A 20,690-nucleotide genomic window follows, 5' to 3' on the forward strand; every position below is an offset into this window, starting at 1 on the left:
AGCACATCTTGGCACAGTGTTACACCATCCGGGTTATCTGGATACTTCCCACTAACACCAACCTATCCGAACTCCGGAGATGGGAACTTGCCCTTCAGTATATCCTCTCTTCTCGTTATCCGCCAGGCCCCAATCTCCGGTAATTTCAATTTGCCGCCGCTCATACCTCACCTGTCTTTCAACAACATCTTTGCCTCTTTACTTCTGCCCGACTGACATCTCTGCCCAAACTCTTTGCCTTTACAAATGTCTGCTTGTGTCTGTGTATGTGCGGATGGATATGTGTGTGTGTGTGTGTGTGTGTGTGTGTGTGCGCGCGAGTGTATACCTGTCCTTTTTTCCCCCTAAGGTAAGTCTTTCCGCCCCTGGGATTGGAATGACTCCCTACCCTCTCCCTTAAAACCCACATCCTTTCGTCCTTCCCTCTCCTTCCCTCTTTCCTGATGAAGCAACCGTTTGTTGCGAAAGCTTGAATTTTGTGTGTATGTTTGTGATAAGCTTGCAGTCTTTGATACCTCTCACTAGAAAAAAGATGGTAACACACTTCAGGCTGTGTTTGTCCAGCACATTGCTTTGCACATGACTTTGCAAAAAAATATATAAATATATGTTGTGTTTGTTTGTGTGTCTATCGACCTGCCAGCGCTTTAGACGATGTGACTTACCAAATGAAAGTGCTGGCAGGTCGACAGACACACAAACATACACACAAAATTCAAGCTTTCGCAACAAACTGTTGCCTCATCAGGTAAGAGGGAAGGAGAGGGAAAGACGAAAGGATGTGGGTTTTAAGGGAGAGAGTAAGGAGTCATTCCAATCCCGGGAGCGGAAAGACTTACCTCAGGGGGAAAAAAGGACGGGTATACACTCGCACACACACACATATCCATCCACACATATACAGACACATTCCTACGTGGAATGTTTCCCTATATATATGAGGGAAACATTCCACATGGGAAAAATATATACCCGTCCTTTTTTCCCCCTAAGGTAAGTCTTTCCGCTCCCGGGATTGGATTGACTGCTTACCCTCTCCCTTAAAACCCACATCCTTTCGTCTTTCCCTCTCCTTCCCTCTTTCCTGATGAGGCAACAGTTTGTTGCAAAAGCTTGAATTTTGTGTGTATGTTTGTGTTTGTTTGTGTGTCTATCGACGTGCCAGCGCTTTCGTTCGGTAAGTCACATCATCTTGGCTATTACAAATGATTGAAGCGATTTCATAAATTCACTGTAGCTCCATTCATTGACATATGGTCACGACACACTACAGATACGTAGAAAAACTCAGAAAGTTTTGTTCGGCAGAAGCCGCACTTCAGGTTTCTGCCGCCAGAGCGCTCGAGAGCGCAGTGAGACAAAATGGCGACAGGAACCGAGAAAGCGTATGTCGTGCTTGAAATGCACTCACATCAGTCAGTCATAACAGTGCAACGACACTTCAGGACGAAGTTCAACAAAGATCCACCAACTGCTAAATCCATTCGGCGATGGTATGCGCAGTTTAAAGCTTCTGGATGCCTCTGTAAGGGGAAAACCGATGGATCGGTTGTGGTGGAGATCATGATCAGCAATTCATGTCATGGCCTCCACGCTCTCCCGACTTAACCCCATGCGATTTCTTTCTGTGGGGTTATGTAAAAGACTCAGTGTTTAAACCTCCTCTACCAAGAAACGTGCCAGAACTGCGAGCTCGCATCAACGATGCTTTCGAATTCATTGATGGGGACATGCTGCGCCGAGTGTGGGAGGAACTTGATTATCGGCTTGATGTCTGCCGAATCACTACTGGGGCACATATCAAACATTTGTGAATGCCTAAAAAAACTTTTTGAGTTTTTGTATGTGTGTGCAAAGCATTGTGAAAATATCTCAAATAATAAAGTTATTGTAGAGCTGTGAAATCGCTTCAATCATTTGTAATAACCCTGTGTTTGTGTGTGATGATGTGACTTACCAAACGAAAGTGCTGGCAAGTCGATAGACACACAAACATTATAACTGGAGAAAGTAACTGGAGATCTGTTGTGAAAAAAGACGAAAATTCAAGCTTTCGCAACAAACTGTTGCCTCATCAGGAAAGAGGGAAGGAGAGGGAAAGACGAAAGGATGTGGGTTTTAAGGGAGAGGGTAAGGAGTCATTCCAATCCCAGGAGCGGAAAGACTTACCTTAGGGGGAAAAAAAGGAAAAAAGGACAGGTATAAACTTGCACACACACACATATCCATCCGCACATACACATGTCTGTGTATGTGCGGATGGATATGTGTGTGTGTGCGAGTGTATACCTTTTTTCACAACAGATCTCCAGTTACTTTCTCCAGTTATAATGTTTGTGTGTCTATCGACGTGCCAGCGCTTTCATTTGGTAAGTCACATCATCTTTGTTTTTAGATATATTTTTTCCCACGTGGAATGTTTCCTTCTATATATATATATATATATATATATAGTAGAGGGAAACATTCCACGTAGGAAAAATATATCTAAAAACAAAGATGATGTGACTTACCAAATGAAAGTCCTGGCAGGTCGACAGACACACAAACAAACATGTTGGTAAGTCACATCATCTTTGTTTTTTTTATATATATATATATATATATATATATATATATGTGTGTGTGTGTATGTGCGGATGGATATGTGTGTGTGTGTGTGTGCGAGTGTATACCTGTCCTTTTTTCCTAAACATTCCACGTGGGAAAAATATATCTAAAAACAAAGATGATGTGACTTACCGAACGAAAGCGCTGGCAGGTCGATAGACACACAACAGAAGGAGGAAATAAGACGTCAGAAAAGACTTCGAAATGTAACAGTGACAATAACAAACGTCATGGTTGGGTTCAAATTATGATATGAATATAACAGAGGGAAACATTCCACGTGGAAAAATATATCTAAAAAGAAAGATGATGAGACTTACCAAACAAAAGCGCTGGCAGGTCGATAGACACACAAACAGGTCTATCGACCTGCCAGCATCTTTCTTTATATATATATATATATATATATATATATATATATATATATATATATAGTAGAGGGAAACATTCCACGTAGGAAAAATATATCTAAAAACAAAGATGATGTGACTTACCAAATGAAAGTCCTGGCAGGTCGACAGACACACAAACAAACATGTTGGTAAGTCACATCATCTTTGTTTTTTTATATATATATATATATATATATGTGTGTGTGTGTGTATGTGCGGATGGATATGTGTGTGTGTGTGCGAGTGTATACCTGTCCTTTTTTCCTAAACATTCCACGTGGGAAAAATATATCTAAAAACAAAGATGATGTGACTTACCGAACGAAAGCGCTGGCAGGCTGATAGACACACAAACGAACACAAACATACACACCAAATTCAAGCTTTCGCAACAAACTGTTGCCTCATCAGGAAAGAGGGAAGGAGAGGGAAAGACGAAAGGATGTGGGTTTTAAGGGAGAGGGTAAAGAGTCATTCCAATCCCGGGAGCGGAAAGACTTACCCTAGGGGAAAAAAGGACGGGTATACACTCGCCCACACACACATATCCATCCACACATATACAGACACAAGCAGACATCTCACAAGCAGACGTATCTCTGCCTACGTAGATCAACACCTTCAACCCATCACATGCAGTCTCCGATCCTTCATCAAAGACACCAACCACTTTCTCGAACGCCTGGAATCCCTACCCAGTCTGTTACCCCCGGAAACCATCCTTGTAACCATTGATGCCACTTCCTTATACACAAATATTCCGCACGTCCAGGGCCTCGCTGCGATGGAGCACTTCCTTTCACGCCGATCACCTGCCACCCTACCAAAAACCTCTTTCCTCATTACCTTAGCCAGCTTCATCCTGACCCACAACTTCTTCACTTTCGAAGGCCAGACATACCAACAATTAAAGGGAACAGCCATGGGTACCAGGATGGCCCCCTCGTACGCCAACCTATTCATGGGTCGCTTAGAGGATGCCTTCTTGGTTACCCAGGCCTGCCAACCCAAGGTTTGGTACAGATTTATTGATGACATCTTCATGATCTGGACTCACAGCGAAGAAGAACTCCAGAATTTCCTATCCAACCTCAACTCCTTTGGTTCCATCAGATTCACCTGGTCCTACTACAAATCCCATGCCACTTTCCTTGACATTGACCTCCACCTGTCCAATGGCCAGCTTCACACGTCCGTCCACATCAAACCCACCAACAAGCAACAGTACCTCCATTATGACAGCTGCCACCCATTCCACATCAAACGGTCCCATCCCTACAGCCTAGGTCTTCGTGGCAAACGAATCTGCTCCAGTCCGGAATCCCTGAACCATTACACCAACAACCTGAAAACAGCTTTCGCATCCCGCAACTACCCTCCCGACCTGGTACAGAAGCAATTAACCAGAGCCACTTCCTCATCTCCTCAAACCCAGAACCTCGCACAGAAGAACCCCAAAAGTGCCCCACTTGTGACACGATACTTTCCGGGACTGGATCAGACTCTGAATGTGGCTCTCCAGCAGGGATACGACTTCCTCAAATCCTGCCCTGAAATGAGATCCATCCTTCATGAAATCCTCCCCACTCCACCAAGAGTGTCTTTCCGCCGTCAACCTAACCTGCGTAACCTCTTAGTTCATCCCTATGAAATCCCCAAACCACCTTCCCTACCCTCTGGCTCCTACCCTTGTAACCGCCCCCGATGTAAAACCTGTCCCATGCACCCTCCCACCACCACCTACTCCAGTCCTGTAACCCGGAAGGTGTACACGATCAAAGGCAGAGCCACGTGCGAAAGCACCCACGTGATTTACCAACTGACCTGCCTACACTGTGAAGCTTTCTATGTGGGAATGACCAGCAACAAACTGTCCATTCGCATGAATGGACACAGGCAGACAGTGTTTGTTGGTAATGAGGATCACCCTGTGGCTAAACATGCCTTGGTGCACGGCCAGCACATCTTGGCACAGTGTTACACCGTCCGGGTTATCTGGATACTTCCCACTAACACCAACCTATCCGAACTCCGGAGATGGGAACTTGCCCTTCAGTATATCCTCTCTTCTCGTTATCCGCCAGGCCCCAATCTCCGGTAATTTCAATTTGCCGCCGCTCATACCTCACCTGTCTTTCAACAACATCTTTGCCTCTTTACTTCTGCCCGACTGACATCTCTGCCCAAACTCTTTGCCTTTACAAATGTCTGCTTGTGTCTGTGTATGTGCGGATGGATATGTGTGTGTGTGTGTGTGTGTGTGTGTGTGTGCGCGCGAGTGTATACCTGTCCTTTTTTCCCCCTAAGGTAAGTCTTTCCGCCCCTGGGATTGGAATGACTCCCTACCCTCTCCCTTAAAACCCACATCCTTTCGTCCTTCCCTCTCCTTCCCTCTTTCCTGATGAAGCAACCGTTTGTTGCGAAAGCTTGAATTTTGTGTGTATGTTTGTGATAAGCTTGCAGTCTTTGATACCTCTCACTAGAAAAAAGATGGTAACACACTTCAGGCTGTGTTTGTCCAGCACATTGCTTTGCACATGACTTTGCAAAAAAATATATACATATATGTTGTGTTTGTTTGTGTGTCTATCGACCTGCCAGCGCTTTAGACGATGTGACTTACCAAATGAAAGTGCTGGCAGGTCGACAGACACACAAACATACACACAAAATTCAAGCTTTCGCAACAAACTGTTGCCTCATCAGGTAAGAGGGAAGGAGAGGGAAAGACGAAAGGATGTGGGTTTTAAGGGAGAGAGTAAGGAGTCATTCCAATCCCGGGAGCGGAAAGACTTACCTCAGGGGGAAAAAAGGACGGGTATACACTCGCACACACACACATATCCATCCACACATATACAGACACATTCCTACGTGGAATGTTTCCCTATATATATGAGGGAAACATTCCACATGGGAAAAATATATACCCGTCCTTTTTTCCCCCTAAGGTAAGTCTTTCCGCTCCCGGGATTGGATTGACTGCTTACCCTCTCCCTTAAAACCCACATCCTTTCGTCTTTCCCTCTCCTTCCCTCTTTCCTGATGAGGCAACAGTTTGTTGCAAAAGCTTGAATTTTGTGTGTATGTTTGTGTTTGTTTGTGTGTCTATCGACGTGCCAGCGCTTTCGTTCGGTAAGTCACATCATCTTGGCTATTACAAATGATTGAAGCGATTTCATAAATTCACTGTAGCTCCATTCATTGACATATGGTCACGACACACTACAGATACGTAGAAAAACTCAGAAAGTTTTGTTCGGCTGAAGCCGCACTTCAGGTTTCTGCCGCCAGAGCGCTCGAGAGCGCAGTGAGACAAAATGGCGACAGGAACCGAGAAAGCGTATGTCGTGCTTGAAATGCACTCACATCAGTCAGTCATAACAGTGCAACGACACTTCAGGACGAAGTTCAACAAAGATCCACCAACTGCTAAATCCATTCGGCGATGGTATGCGCAGTTTAAAGCTTCTGGATGCCTCTGTAAGGGGAAAACCGATGGATCGGTTGTGGTGGAGATCATGATCAGCAATTCATGTCATGGCCTCCACGCTCTCCCGACTTAACCCCATGCGATTTCTTTCTGTGGGGTTATGTAAAAGACTCAGTGTTTAAACCTCCTCTACCAAGAAACGTGCCAGAACTGCGAGCTCGCATCAACGATGCTTTCGAATTCATTGATGGGGACATGCTGCGCCGAGTGTGGGAGGAACTTGATTATCGGCTTGATGTCTGCCGAATCACTACTGGGGCACATATCAAACATTTGTGAATGCCTAAAAAAACTTTTTGAGTTTTTGTATGTGTGTGCAAAGCATTGTGAAAATATCTCAAATAATAAAGTTATTGTAGAGCTGTGAAATCGCTTCAATCATTTGTAATAACCCTGTGTTTGTGTGTGATGATGTGACTTACCAAACGAAAGTGCTGGCAAGTCGATAGACACACAAACATTATAACTGGAGAAAGTAACTGGAGATCTGTTGTGAAAAAAGACGAAAATTCAAGCTTTCGCAACAAACTGTTGCCTCATCAGGAAAGAGGGAAGGAGAGGGAAAGACGAAAGGATGTGGGTTTTAAGGGAGAGGGTAAGGAGTCATTCCAATCCCAGGAGCGGAAAGACTTACCTTAGGGGGAAAAAAAGGAAAAAAGGACAGGTATAAACTTGCACACACACACATATCCATCCGCACATACACATGTCTGTGTATGTGCGGATGGATATGTGTGTGTGTGCGAGTGTATACCTTTTTTCACAACAGATCTCCAGTTACTTTCTCCAGTTATAATGTTTGTGTGTCTATCGACGTGCCAGCGCTTTCATTTGGTAAGTCACATCATCTTTGTTTTTAGATATATTTTTTCCCACGTGGAATGTTTCCTTCTATATATATATATATATATAGTAGAGGGAAACATTCCACGTAGGAAAAATATATCTAAAAACAAAGATGATGTGACTTACCAAATGAAAGTCCTGGCAGGTCGACAGACACACAAACAAACATGTTGGTAAGTCACATCATCTTTGTTTTTTATATATATATATATATATATATATATATATATATATATATATATATATATATGTGTGTGTATGTGCGGATGGATATGTGTGTGTGTGTGTGTGTGTGTGCGAGTGTATACCTGTCCTTTTTTCCTAAACATTCCACGTGGGAAAAATATATCTAAAAACAAAGATGATGTGACTTACCGAACGAAAGCGCTGGCAGGTCGATAGACACACAACAGAAGGAGGAAATAAGACGTCAGAAAAGACTTCGAAATGTAACAGTGACAATAACAAACGTCATGGTTGGGTTCAAATTATGATATGAATATAACAGAGGGAAACATTCCACGTGGAAAAATATATCTAAAAAGAAAGATGATGAGACTTACCAAACAAAAGCGCTGGCAGGTCGATAGACACACAAACAGGTCTATCGACCTGCCAGCATCTTTCTTTATATATATATATATATATATATATATATATATATATATATAGTAGAGGGAAACATTCCACGTAGGAAAAATATATCTAAAAACAAAGATGATGTGACTTACCAAATGAAAGTCCTGGCAGGTCGACAGACACACAAACAAACATGTTGGTAAGTCACATCATCTTTGTTTTTATATATATATATATATATATATATATATATATATATATATATATATATATATATATATATATATATATATATGTGTGTGTGTGTATGTGCGGATGGATATGTGTGTGTGTGTGCGAGTGTATACCTGTCCTTTTTTCCTAAACATTCCACGTGGGAAAAATATATCTAAAAACAAAGATGATGTGACTTACCGAACGAAAGCGCTGGCAGGCTGATAGACACACAAACGAACACAAACATACACACCAAATTCAAGCTTTCGCAACAAACTGTTGCCTCATCAGGAAAGAGGGAAGGAGAGGGAAAGACGAAAGGATGTGGGTTTTAAGGGAGAGGGTAAAGAGTCATTCCAATCCCGGGAGCGGAAAGACTTACCCTAGGGGAAAAAAGGACGGGTATACACTCGCCCACACACACATATCCATCCACACATATACAGACACAAGCAGACATCTCACAAGCAGACGTATCTCTGCCTACGTAGATCAACACCTTCAACCCATCACATGCAGTCTCCGATCCTTCATCAAAGACACCAACCACTTTCTCGAACGCCTGGAATCCCTACCCAGTCTGTTACCCCCGGAAACCATCCTTGTAACCATTGATGCCACTTCCTTATACACAAATATTCCGCACGTCCAGGGCCTCGCTGCGATGGAGCACTTCCTTTCACGCCGATCACCTGCCACCCTACCAAAAACCTCTTTCCTCATTACCTTAGCCAGCTTCATCCTGACCCACAACTTCTTCACTTTCGAAGGCCAGACATACCAACAATTAAAGGGAACAGCCATGGGTACCAGGATGGCCCCCTCGTACGCCAACCTATTCATGGGTCGCTTAGAGGATGCCTTCTTGGTTACCCAGGCCTGCCAACCCAAGGTTTGGTACAGATTTATTGATGACATCTTCATGATCTGGACTCACAGCGAAGAAGAACTCCAGAATTTCCTATCCAACCTCAACTCCTTTGGTTCCATCAGATTCACCTGGTCCTACTACAAATCCCATGCCACTTTCCTTGACATTGACCTCCACCTGTCCAATGGCCAGCTTCACACGTCCGTCCACATCAAACCCACCAACAAGCAACAGTACCTCCATTATGACAGCTGCCACCCATTCCACATCAAACGGTCCCATCCCTACAGCCTAGGTCTTCGTGGCAAACGAATCTGCTCCAGTCCGGAATCCCTGAACCATTACACCAACAACCTGAAAACAGCTTTCGCATCCCGCAACTACCCTCCCGACCTGGTACAGAAGCAATTAACCAGAGCCACTTCCTCATCTCCTCAAACCCAGAACCTCGCACAGAAGAACCCCAAAAGTGCCCCACTTGTGACACGATACTTTCCGGGACTGGATCAGACTCTGAATGTGGCTCTCCAGCAGGGATACGACTTCCTCAAATCCTGCCCTGAAATGAGATCCATCCTTCATGAAATCCTCCCCACTCCACCAAGAGTGTCTTTCCGCCGTCAACCTAACCTGCGTAACCTCTTAGTTCATCCCTATGAAATCCCCAAACCACCTTCCCTACCCTCTGGCTCCTACCCTTGTAACCGCCCCCGATGTAAAACCTGTCCCATGCACCCTCCCACCACCACCTACTCCAGTCCTGTAACCCGGAAGGTGTACACGATCAAAGGCAGAGCCACGTGCGAAAGCACCCACGTGATTTACCAACTGACCTGCCTACACTGTGAAGCTTTCTATGTGGGAATGACCAGCAACAAACTGTCCATTCGCATGAATGGACACAGGCAGACAGTGTTTGTTGGTAATGAGGATCACCCTGTGGCTAAACATGCCTTGGTGCACGGCCAGCACATCTTGGCACAGTGTTACACCGTCCGGGTTATCTGGATACTTCCCACTAACACCAACCTATCCGAACTCCGGAGATGGGAACTTGCCCTTCAGTATATCCTCTCTTCTCGTTATCCGCCAGGCCCCAATCTCCGGTAATTTCAATTTGCCGCCGCTCATACCTCACCTGTCTTTCAACAACATCTTTGCCTCTTTACTTCTGCCCGACTGACATCTCTGCCCAAACTCTTTGCCTTTACAAATGTCTGCTTGTGTCTGTGTATGTGCGGATGGATATGTGTGTGTGTGTGTGTGTGTGTGTGTGTGCGCGCGAGTGTATACCTGTCCTTTTTTCCCCCTAAGGTAAGTCTTTCCGCCCCTGGGATTGGAATGACTCCCTACCCTCTCCCTTAAAACCCACATCCTTTCGTCCTTCCCTCTCCTTCCCTCTTTCCTGATGAAGCAACCGTTTGTTGCGAAAGCTTGAATTTTGTGTGTATGTTTGTGATAAGCTTGCAGTCTTTGATACCTCTCACTAGAAAAAAGATGGTAACACACTTCAGGCTGTGTTTGTCCAGCACATTGCTTTGCACATGACTTTGCAAAAAAATATATAAATATATGTTGTGTTTGTTTGTGTGTCTATCGACCTGCCAGCGCTTTAGACGATGTGACTTACCAAATGAAAGTGCTGGCAGGTCGACAGACACACAAACATACACACAAAATTCAAGCTTTCGCAACAAACTGTTGCCTCATCAGGTAAGAGGGAAGGAGAGGGAAAGACGAAAGGATGTGGGTTTTAAGGGAGAGAGTAAGGAGTCATTCCAATCCCGGGAGCGGAAAGACTTACCTCAGGGGGAAAAAAGGACGGGTATACACTCGCACACACACACATATCCATCCACACATATACAGACACATTCCTACGTGGAATGTTTCCCTATATATATGAGGGAAACATTCCACATGGGAAAAATATATACCCGTCCTTTTTTCCCCCTAAGGTAAGTCTTTCCGCTCCCGGGATTGGATTGACTGCTTACCCTCTCCCTTAAAACCCACATCCTTTCGTCTTTCCCTCTCCTTCCCTCTTTCCTGATGAGGCAACAGTTTGTTGCAAAAGCTTGAATTTTGTGTGTATGTTTGTGTTTGTTTGTGTGTCTATCGACGTGCCAGCGCTTTCGTTCGGTAAGTCACATCATCTTGGCTATTACAAATGATTGAAGCGATTTCATAAATTCACTGTAGCTCCATTCATTGACATATGGTCACGACACACTACAGATACGTAGAAAAACTCAGAAAGTTTTGTTCGGCTGAAGCCGCACTTCAGGTTTCTGCCGCCAGAGCGCTCGAGAGCGCAGTGAGACAAAATGGCGACAGGAACCGAGAAAGCGTATGTCGTGCTTGAAATGCACTCACATCAGTCAGTCATAACAGTGCAACGACACTTCAGGACGAAGTTCAACAAAGATCCACCAACTGCTAAATCCATTCGGCGATGGTATGCGCAGTTTAAAGCTTCTGGATGCCTCTGTAAGGGGAAAACCGATGGATCGGTTGTGGTGGAGATCATGATCAGCAATTCATGTCATGGCCTCCACGCTCTCCCGACTTAACCCCATGCGATTTCTTTCTGTGGGGTTATGTAAAAGACTCAGTGTTTAAACCTCCTCTACCAAGAAACGTGCCAGAACTGCGAGCTCGCATCAACGACGCTTTCGAATTCATTGATGGGGACATGCTGCGCCGAGTGTGGGAGGAACTTGATTATCGGCTTGATGTCTGCCGAATCACTACTGGGGCACATATCAAACATTTGTGAATGCCTAAAAAAACTTTTTGAGTTTTTGTATGTGTGTGCAAAGCATTGTGAAAATATCTCAAATAATAAAGTTATTGTAGAGCTGTGAAATCGCTTCAATCATTTGTAATAACCCTGTGTTTGTGTGTGATGATGTGACTTACCAAACGAAAGTGCTGGCACGTCGATAGACACACAAACATTATAACTGGAGAAAGTAACTGGAGATCTGTTGTGAAAAAAGACGAAAATTCAAGCTTTCGCAACAAACTGTTGCCTCATCAGGAAAGAGGGAAGGAGAGGGAAAGACGAAAGGATGTGGGTTTTAAGGGAGAGGGTAAGGAGTCATTCCAATCCCAGGAGCGGAAAGACTTACCTTAGGGGGAAAAAAAGGAAAAAAGGACAGGTATAAACTTGCACACACACACATATCCATCCGCACATACACATGTCTGTGTATGTGCGGATGGATATGTGTGTGTGTGCGAGTGTATACCTTTTTTCACAACAGATCTCCAGTTACTTTCTCCAGTTATAATGTTTGTGTGTCTATCGACGTGCCAGCGCTTTCATTTGGTAAGTCACATCATCTTTGTTTTTAGATATATTTTTTCCCACGTGGAATGTTTCCTTCTATATATATATATATATATATATATATATATATATATATATATATATATATATATATATATATATATATATATATAGTAGAGGGAAACATTCCACGTAGGAAAAATATATCTAAAAACAAAGATGATGTGACTTACCAAATGAAAGTCCTGGCAGGTCGACAGACACACAAACAAACATGTTGGTAAGTCACATCATCTTTGTGTCTGAGTGTGTGTATGTGCGGATGGATATGTGTGTGTGTGTGCGAGTGTATACCTGTCCTTTTTTCCTAAACATTCCACGTGGGAAAAATATATCTAAAAACAAAGATGATGTGACTTACCGAACGAAAGCGCTGGCAGGCTGATAGACACACAAACGAACACAAACATACACACAAAATTCAAGCTTTCGCAACAAACTGTTGCCTCATCAGGAAAGAGGGAAGGAGAGGGAAAGACGAAAGGATGTGGGTTTTAAGGGAGAGGGTAAAGAGTCATTCCAATCCCGGGAGCGGAAAGACTTACCCTAGGGGGAAAAAAGGACGGGTATACACTCGCCCACACACACATATCCATCCACACATATACAGACACAAGCAGACATCTCACAAGCAGACGTATCTCTGCCTACGTAGATCAACACCTTCAACCCATCACATGCAGTCTCCGATCCTTCATCAAAGACACCAACCACTTTCTCGAACGCCTGGAATCCCTACCCAGTCTGTTACCCCCGGAAACCATCCTTGTAACCATTGATGCCACTTCCTTATACACAAATATTCCGCACGTCCAGGGCCTCGCTGCAATGGAGCACTTCCTTTCACGCCGATCACCTGCCACCCTACCAAAAACCTCTTTCCTCATTACCTTAGCCAGCTTCATCCTGACCCACAACTTCTTCACTTTCGAAGGCCAGACATACCAACAATTAAAGGGAACAGCCATGGGTACCAGGATGGCCCCCTCGTACGCCAACCTATTCATGGGTCGCTTAGAGGATGCCTTCTTGGTTACCCAGGCCTGCCAACCCAAGGTTTGGTACAGATTTATTGATGACATCTTCATGATCTGGACTCACAGCGAAGAAGAACTCCAGAATTTCCTATCCAACCTCAACTCCTTTGGTTCCATCAGATTCACCTGGTCCTACTACAAATCCCATGCCACTTTCCTTGACATTGACCTCCACCTGTCCAATGGCCAGCTTCACACGTCCGTCCACATCAAACCCACCAACAAGCAACAGTACCTCCATTATGACAGCTGCCACCCATTCCACATCAAACGGTCCCATCCCTACAGCCTAGGTCTTCGTGGCAAACGAATCTGCTCCAGTCCGGAATCCCTGAACCATTACACCAACAACCTGAAAACAGCTTTCGCATCCCGCAACTACCCTCCCGACCTGGTACAGAAGCAATTAACCAGAGCCACTTCCTCATCTCCTCAAACCCAGAACCTCGCACAGAAGAACCCCAAAAGTGCCCCACTTGTGACACGATACTTTCCGGGACTGGATCAGACTCTGAATGTGGCTCTCCAGCAGGGATACGACTTCCTCAAATCCTGCCCTGAAATGAGATCCATCCTTCATGAAATCCTCCCCACTCCACCAAGAGTGTCTTTCCGCCGTCAACCTAACCTGCGTAACCTCTTAGTTCATCCCTATGAAATCCCCAAACCACCTTCCCTACCCTCTGGCTCCTACCCTTGTAACCGCCCCCGATGTAAAACCTGTCCCATGCACCCTCCCACCACCACCTACTCCAGTCCTGTAACCCGGAAGGTGTACACGATCAAAGGCAGAGCCACGTGCGAAAGCACCCACGTGATTTACCAACTGACCTGCCTACACTGTGAAGCTTTCTATGTGGGAATGACCAGCAACAAACTGTCCATTCGCATGAATGGACACAGGCAGACAGTGTTTGTTGGTAATGAGGATCACCCTGTGGCTAAACATGCCTTGGTGCACGGCCAGCACATCTTGGCACAGTGTTACACCGTCCGGGTTATCTGGATACTTCCCACTAACACCAACCTATCCGAACTCCGGAGATGGGAACTTGCCCTTCAGTATATCCTCTCTTCTCGTTATCCGCCAGGCCCCAATCTCCGGTAATTTCAATTTGCCGCCGCTCATACCTCACCTGTCTTTCAACAACATCTTTGCCTCTTTACTTCTGCCCGACTGACATCTCTGCCCAAACTCTTTGCCTTTACAAATGTCTGCTTGTGTCTGTGTATGTGCGGATGGATATATGTGTGTGTGTGTGTGTGTGTGTGCGCGAGTGTATACCTGTCCTTTTTTCCCCCTAAGGTAAGTCTTTCCGCCCCTGGGATTGGAATGACTCCCTACCCTCTCCCTTAAAACCCACATCCTTTCGTCCTTCCCTCTTTCCTGATGAAGCAACCGTTTGTTGCGAAAGCTTGAATTTTGTGTGTATGTTTGTGTGTCTATCGACCTGCCAGCACTTTCGTTCGGTAAGTCACATCATCTGTGTTTATATATATATATATATATATATATAACAGAGGGAAACATTCCACGTGGAAAAAATATATCTAAAAAGAAAGATGATGAGACTTACCAAACAAAAGCGCTGGCAGGTCGATAGACACACAAACAAACACAAATATACACACAAAATTCAAGCTTTCGCAACAAACTGTTGCCTCATCAGGAAAGAGGGAAGGAGAGGGAAAGACGAAAGGATGTGGGTTTTAAGGGAGAGGGTAAGGAGTCATTCCAATCCCGGGAGCGGAAAGACTTACCTTAGGGGGAAAAAAGGACAGGTATACACTCGCACACACACACATATCCATCCACACATACAGACACAAGCAGACATATTTAAAGACCAAATGTCTGCTTGTGTCTGTATGTGTGGATGGATATGTGTGTGTGTGCGAGTGTATACCTGTCCTTTTTTCCCCCTAAGGTAAGTCTTTCCGCTCCCGGGATTGGAATGACTCCTTACCCTCTCCCTTAAAACCCACATCCTTTCGTCTTTCCCTCTCCTTCCCTCTTTCCTGATGAGGCAACAGTTTGTTGCGAAAGCTTGAATTTTGTGTGTATATTTGTTTGTTTGTGTGTCTATCGACCTGCCAGCGCTTTTGTTTGGTAAGTCTCATCATCTTTCTTTATATATATATATATATATATATATATATATATATATATATATATATATATATATATATATATATAACAGAGGGAAACATTCCACGTGGAAAAAATATATCTAAAAAGAAAGATGATGAGACTTACCAAACAAAAGCGCTGGAAGGTCGATAGACACACAAACAAACACAAATATACACACAAAATTCAAGCTTTCGCAACAAACTGTTGCCTCATCAGGAAAGAGGGAAGGAGAGGGAAAGACGAAAGGATGTGGGTTTTAAGGGAGAGGGTAAGGAGTCATTCCAATCCCGGGAGCGGAAAGACCTGTCCTTTTTTCCCCCTAAGGTAAGTCTTTCCGCTCCCGGGATTGGAATGACTCCTTACCCTCTCCCTTAAAACCCACATCCTTTCGTCTTTCCCTCTCCTTCCCTCTTTCCTGATGAGGCAACAGTTTGTTGCGAAAGCTTGAATTTTGTGTGTATATTTGTGTTTGTTTGTGTGTCTATCGACCTTCCAGCGCTTTTGTTTGGTAAGTCTCATCATCTTTCTTTTTATATATATATATATATCACACACACACAAAACAAAGATTCTGTAACTTACCAAACGAAATTGTTGGTACGTTGATAGAGACAAAAAATACACAAACACACACACAAATTTCAAGCTTTCGCAACCCACAGTTGCTTCATCAGGAAAAAGGGAAGGAGAGGGAAAGACGAAAGGATGTGGATTTTAAGGGAGAGGGTAAAAAACATTCCAATTCCGGGAGCAGAAAGACTTACCTTGCGGGGGAAAAGGGACAGGTATACACTTGCACACACACACATATCCATCCACACAAATACAGACACAAGCAGACATATATAAAGGCAAAGTGTTTGGGCAGAGATGTCAGTTGAATCTCCGCTAATTTCAAGTTGCCGCCGCTCATACCTCACCTGTCATTCAATAACATCTGTGCCTCTGTACTTCCGCCTCGACAGACATCTCTGCCCAAACTCTTTGCCTTTATATATGTCTGCTTGTGTCTGTATATGTGCGGCTGGATATGTGTGTGTGTGTGTGTGCGAGTGTATACCTGTCCCTTTTTCCCCCCAAGGTAAGTCTTTCTGCTCCCGGGATTGGAATGACTCCTTACCCTCTCCCTTAAAACCCACATCCTTTCGTCTTTCTCTCTCCTTCCCTCTTTCCTGATGAAGCAACCGTGAGTTGCGAAAGCTTGTAATTTGTGTGTGTGTTTGTGTGTTTTTTGCATCTATCAACATACCAATGCTTTGGTTTGGTAAGTTACAACATCTTTGTTTTTAGATATATTTTTCCCACATGGAATGTTTCCCTCTATATATATGGAATTTCTGTACCCCATCTTTCTGTGCCCAGTGTGCCACATGTGAAAGAGTGCAAAAATTTTCTGAATGCTTGCAAATCACAGAACTGAGGCAGGATGTGGGAACAAGCCTTGTATTTATCTAATCGAATGTGGGAAACTGCTTAGAAACCATATCCAAGCTGGCCGACACATCAGTCCTCACCGTTAAAGCAATAGGTGTATTCAATCCATGGTCAGTGCTGTCCCACAAGCAGTGTGCTGCTAAGACATGTGGTTATCTAAACAGGTTATACTTTATATATAACCTGTGCCTGAATATTCAAAGTGATGTTTTCCTCATATTCAAAGACTAAATAATATTTTCATAAAACTTATGCACCAAGGAGAATGATTGACTAATAAAATTAGGTTCAATTTATTCTCAATCAATGTTAAGAAAACACATACAAAATATTAAGTAGATTTACAATGGCTTCTACACACCTGCAATGGCATTCTTAGGATCTCTGGGGTTTGATAAGCTTGCAGTCTTTGATACCTCTCGCTAGAAAAAAGATGGTAACACACTCCAGGCTGTGTTCGTCCAGCTCGACCAGCACGTTGCTTTGCACATGACTTTGATATCCACATAGGTCGCAATAAGCATACTCCGGAAAGCGCGTCAAATGATTTCTAAAAAACAAACATTCACAAATATTTCCTTTAGTTATATAAAAATATACCATAAATATGTGAATAACAAAACAGGAAATGTGATACTTACATTCAATCTCACTGACACTGTAATTGACAGAAATGAAAGGATATTATCCCTGCGCTTTACAGGAAATGAAGCAATATTAATGTACCAATTATAAAACCAGAAGAATGAATGAAACCTTAAGAAAAGGCACTGAACTGCATACTGAGAAATGAGACTGTGACCAACTTGCAGAGAAACATGATATCAAAATTATGATACTCAAATACTTGAAAAACAAAAATTCAAACCTACATTAAAGCAAAACTGTGAGAACAAAGACCTATAAAACCCAAAAGAAAGGAAACTTAATTATCTTACCCACTAGTATATATTATTACTCATCATGTAGTATAAGATCTTAAAGAAAGTTTAGAATGAAATTAAAGTTTAAAAAAGTAATTTAGAAAGTGACAAAAAATAAAAAGAAATGAGAATACTTTCATAACAGGGTGTCCCTAGAAGAGTCGTCAAGCACATTTTCTCTGATTTTTCCGCAAATATCTGCAACTTCACTTTTGCAACATGTAGCTAAGTCAACCCAAACAAATACTGCTCATCATGTCTTTTGCGCAACAGTCATTGTCAATGGAAAACATCAATTTATTTCTCCATTAGGAACAAAAACATTTTTGAAGTGGCATTTTATGTGTCCATTCAATAGAATGGTTCCAAATTTGTCTAGTGTGATATTTATTTTATAAATATGTATTAATAAGGATAGTAAAAGACGAATAACTAGTACTCCAGCAATGACTCAGCAGCACTGCTGTGTGGTGCAGTCAGCATAAGCCACAGTGGTGCTGTCTCCTTGCTAGTGTTGGTTATTCTCAATATTTTACTGTCCCTTTTAATACATATCAATAAAACAAATGTCACACTAGACTAATTTAGGGTCACTCTATCAAACAGGCATGTGAAACTCAGCTCTAAAAATGATTTTGCTTATGACAGGGAAAATCCGACGCTTTTCATTGCAAAAATGAAATCGCAATCTGCCGAAACATCATAGAAAATGTACCTGAAGAGTCTTAGGAGGGACACTCAGTATATGCGAGATAGTAAACGGACACAGGCAGACAGTGTTTGTTTGTAATGAGGATCACCCTGTGGCTAAACATGCCTTGGTGCACGTTCACTATAGTAAACGTTCATTTCATTTCAGTAAAGAGAAATATGAGAGTCAGCAAAAAGAGGATACGGGGAAAAACTGCAATTAAAGATAAAAATAATAGCATATACTGCTGCTTAAGAATGTTTGGTGTCCTCTTTTGTTTTTGTTTCTTGTTTCCAACCTGATACTTCATTATTGTAAGAAAATACATTTATGAATATAATAGAGGGAAACATTCCACATGGGAAAAATATATCTAAAAAAAGATTCTGTAAGTTACCAAACAAAAGCATTGGTACGCTGATAGAGACAATAACAAACACAAACACACAAACAAATTTCAAGCTTTCGCAACCCACTGTTGCTTCATCAGGAAAAAGGGAAGGAGAGGGAAAGACGAAAGGATGTAGGTTTTAAGGGAGAGGGTAAGGAGTCATTCCAATCCCGGGAGCAGAAAGATTACCTTGGGGGGAAAAAGGGACAGGTATACACACACACACACACACACACACACACACACACACACACACACACACACATATCCATCCGCACATATACAGACACAAGCAAACATATGTAAAGGCAAAGAGTTTGGGCAGAGATGTCAGTCGAGGCGGAAGTACAGAGGCAAAGATGTTATTGAATGACAGGTGAGGTATGAGCGACGGCAACTTGAAATTAGCGGAGGTTAAGGCCTGGTGGGTAACGGGAAGAGAGGAAATATTGAAGGGCAAGTTCCCATTTCTGGAGTTCTGATATGTTGGTGTCAGTGGTAAGTTACAGAATCTTTGTTTTTAGATATAAAATACATTTATGAAGAGACAAATGTAAAACAGGTTGTGACTGAAGTGGACATAGTAAATGAACATTCTACAATACATTGTGTTCAATTATCTTACATGCAACAGGTCAAGAATGAGCAACTCGGCAAGGAACAGACTGGACAAATATTGGGAAGGAGTGAGGGAGACGGTGAAGCATCTGAAACACCCTGTTGTTTAGTGAGGTGAAATGTGGATTCATACACATTACACCGTTATTTATTTACTGTGTGGCTAGTATAATATTACATGAGAAAAACTTTTTTCCTTAACAATACATACACACATATTCAACACACATAAAAATTAAGAATTATAAGTTTATGACCTTTACAATATTTACAAAGCACAGGTCACAGTCATACATCCAACTGCTGAATATATTCAACTGATGTCTTTGTTGCCACCAGGAACTCCTCTGGATTGTCAGGGAGGAATGATCATTTTGGGCATACACATATGATACGCTGAAAAGTTTGTCAGTCTGCACCACAATCACAACTGGGTATTGTTGTTATTGTCAATTTACACACTAAGGTGGCACATCCACAATTTGTTCTTATTTCATTATTAAATATTTTCAGTATGAAATTGCGCACCAAGTGTTGTCAAACAAAAGTGTAGGTCATTGTTTGATTGTTGTACTCTGGAGGCTTTGGTGTATAGATACATAGCAAGTGACAGTGCCCTACCTGTAAAGACACTGAAGTGTTTGCTGAGCTGTGGCACCACTGAATTAGTAGACTGTTCTGTATGGCACCACTGGCTCAGGTGTAGTATCAACTATTTTCCGGTGTGTACCTGACCCTCAGAGTTTTACTCGGTTGGCTCTTTGGTCATCAATATAAGCCGCAGTATTGTACTAAGACACTAGTTGTCATTTGAAAATTTGTTCCGCTCCTATATTTCCTTTCCTTTCTGGTTTGTACTCGATCATTAATATTCTAATGAATCAGCTCCTGATCATAAATACAGCCGGAACAATTGTACTAAGGCACAGGTTGCCATTAAACAAAGAGTGACCTTGTGGTTAAGTTTAGATGTTAACCTATTCAGTTCTTTGATTGTAATTACATATCTCAGTCACTAGTTATAATCTGAACAAACTGTTGTTCTAAGCTGTACGTTGCTGTGTTTGAAAGACCGGGTCATTACTGGTGTATTTTAGCTG

At 42.9% G+C, this 20,690-nt stretch overlaps 1 protein-coding gene across 3 annotated transcripts in view; it reads right to left on the reverse strand.

Moving 5' to 3' along the window:
• The window catches only part of LOC126198955 (3'-5' RNA helicase YTHDC2-like), a 338,664-nt gene that overhangs the window by 151,035 nt on the left and 166,939 nt on the right, over positions 1 to 20,690 (reverse strand). For all 3 annotated transcript variants that reach the window (XM_049935603.1, XM_049935602.1, XM_049935604.1), the window contains exon 14: positions 17,329 to 17,517. In XM_049935603.1, the coding sequence (XP_049791560.1) occupies positions 17,329 to 17,517 (189 nt within the window). The remainder of the gene's footprint in view (positions 1 to 17,328; positions 17,518 to 20,690) is intronic.

The sequence above is a fragment of the Schistocerca nitens genome, chromosome 8 (genome assembly GCF_023898315.1).
Source record: "Schistocerca nitens isolate TAMUIC-IGC-003100 chromosome 8, iqSchNite1.1, whole genome shotgun sequence".
In the NCBI taxonomy this organism is placed as follows: domain Eukaryota; kingdom Metazoa; phylum Arthropoda; class Insecta; order Orthoptera; family Acrididae; genus Schistocerca; species Schistocerca nitens.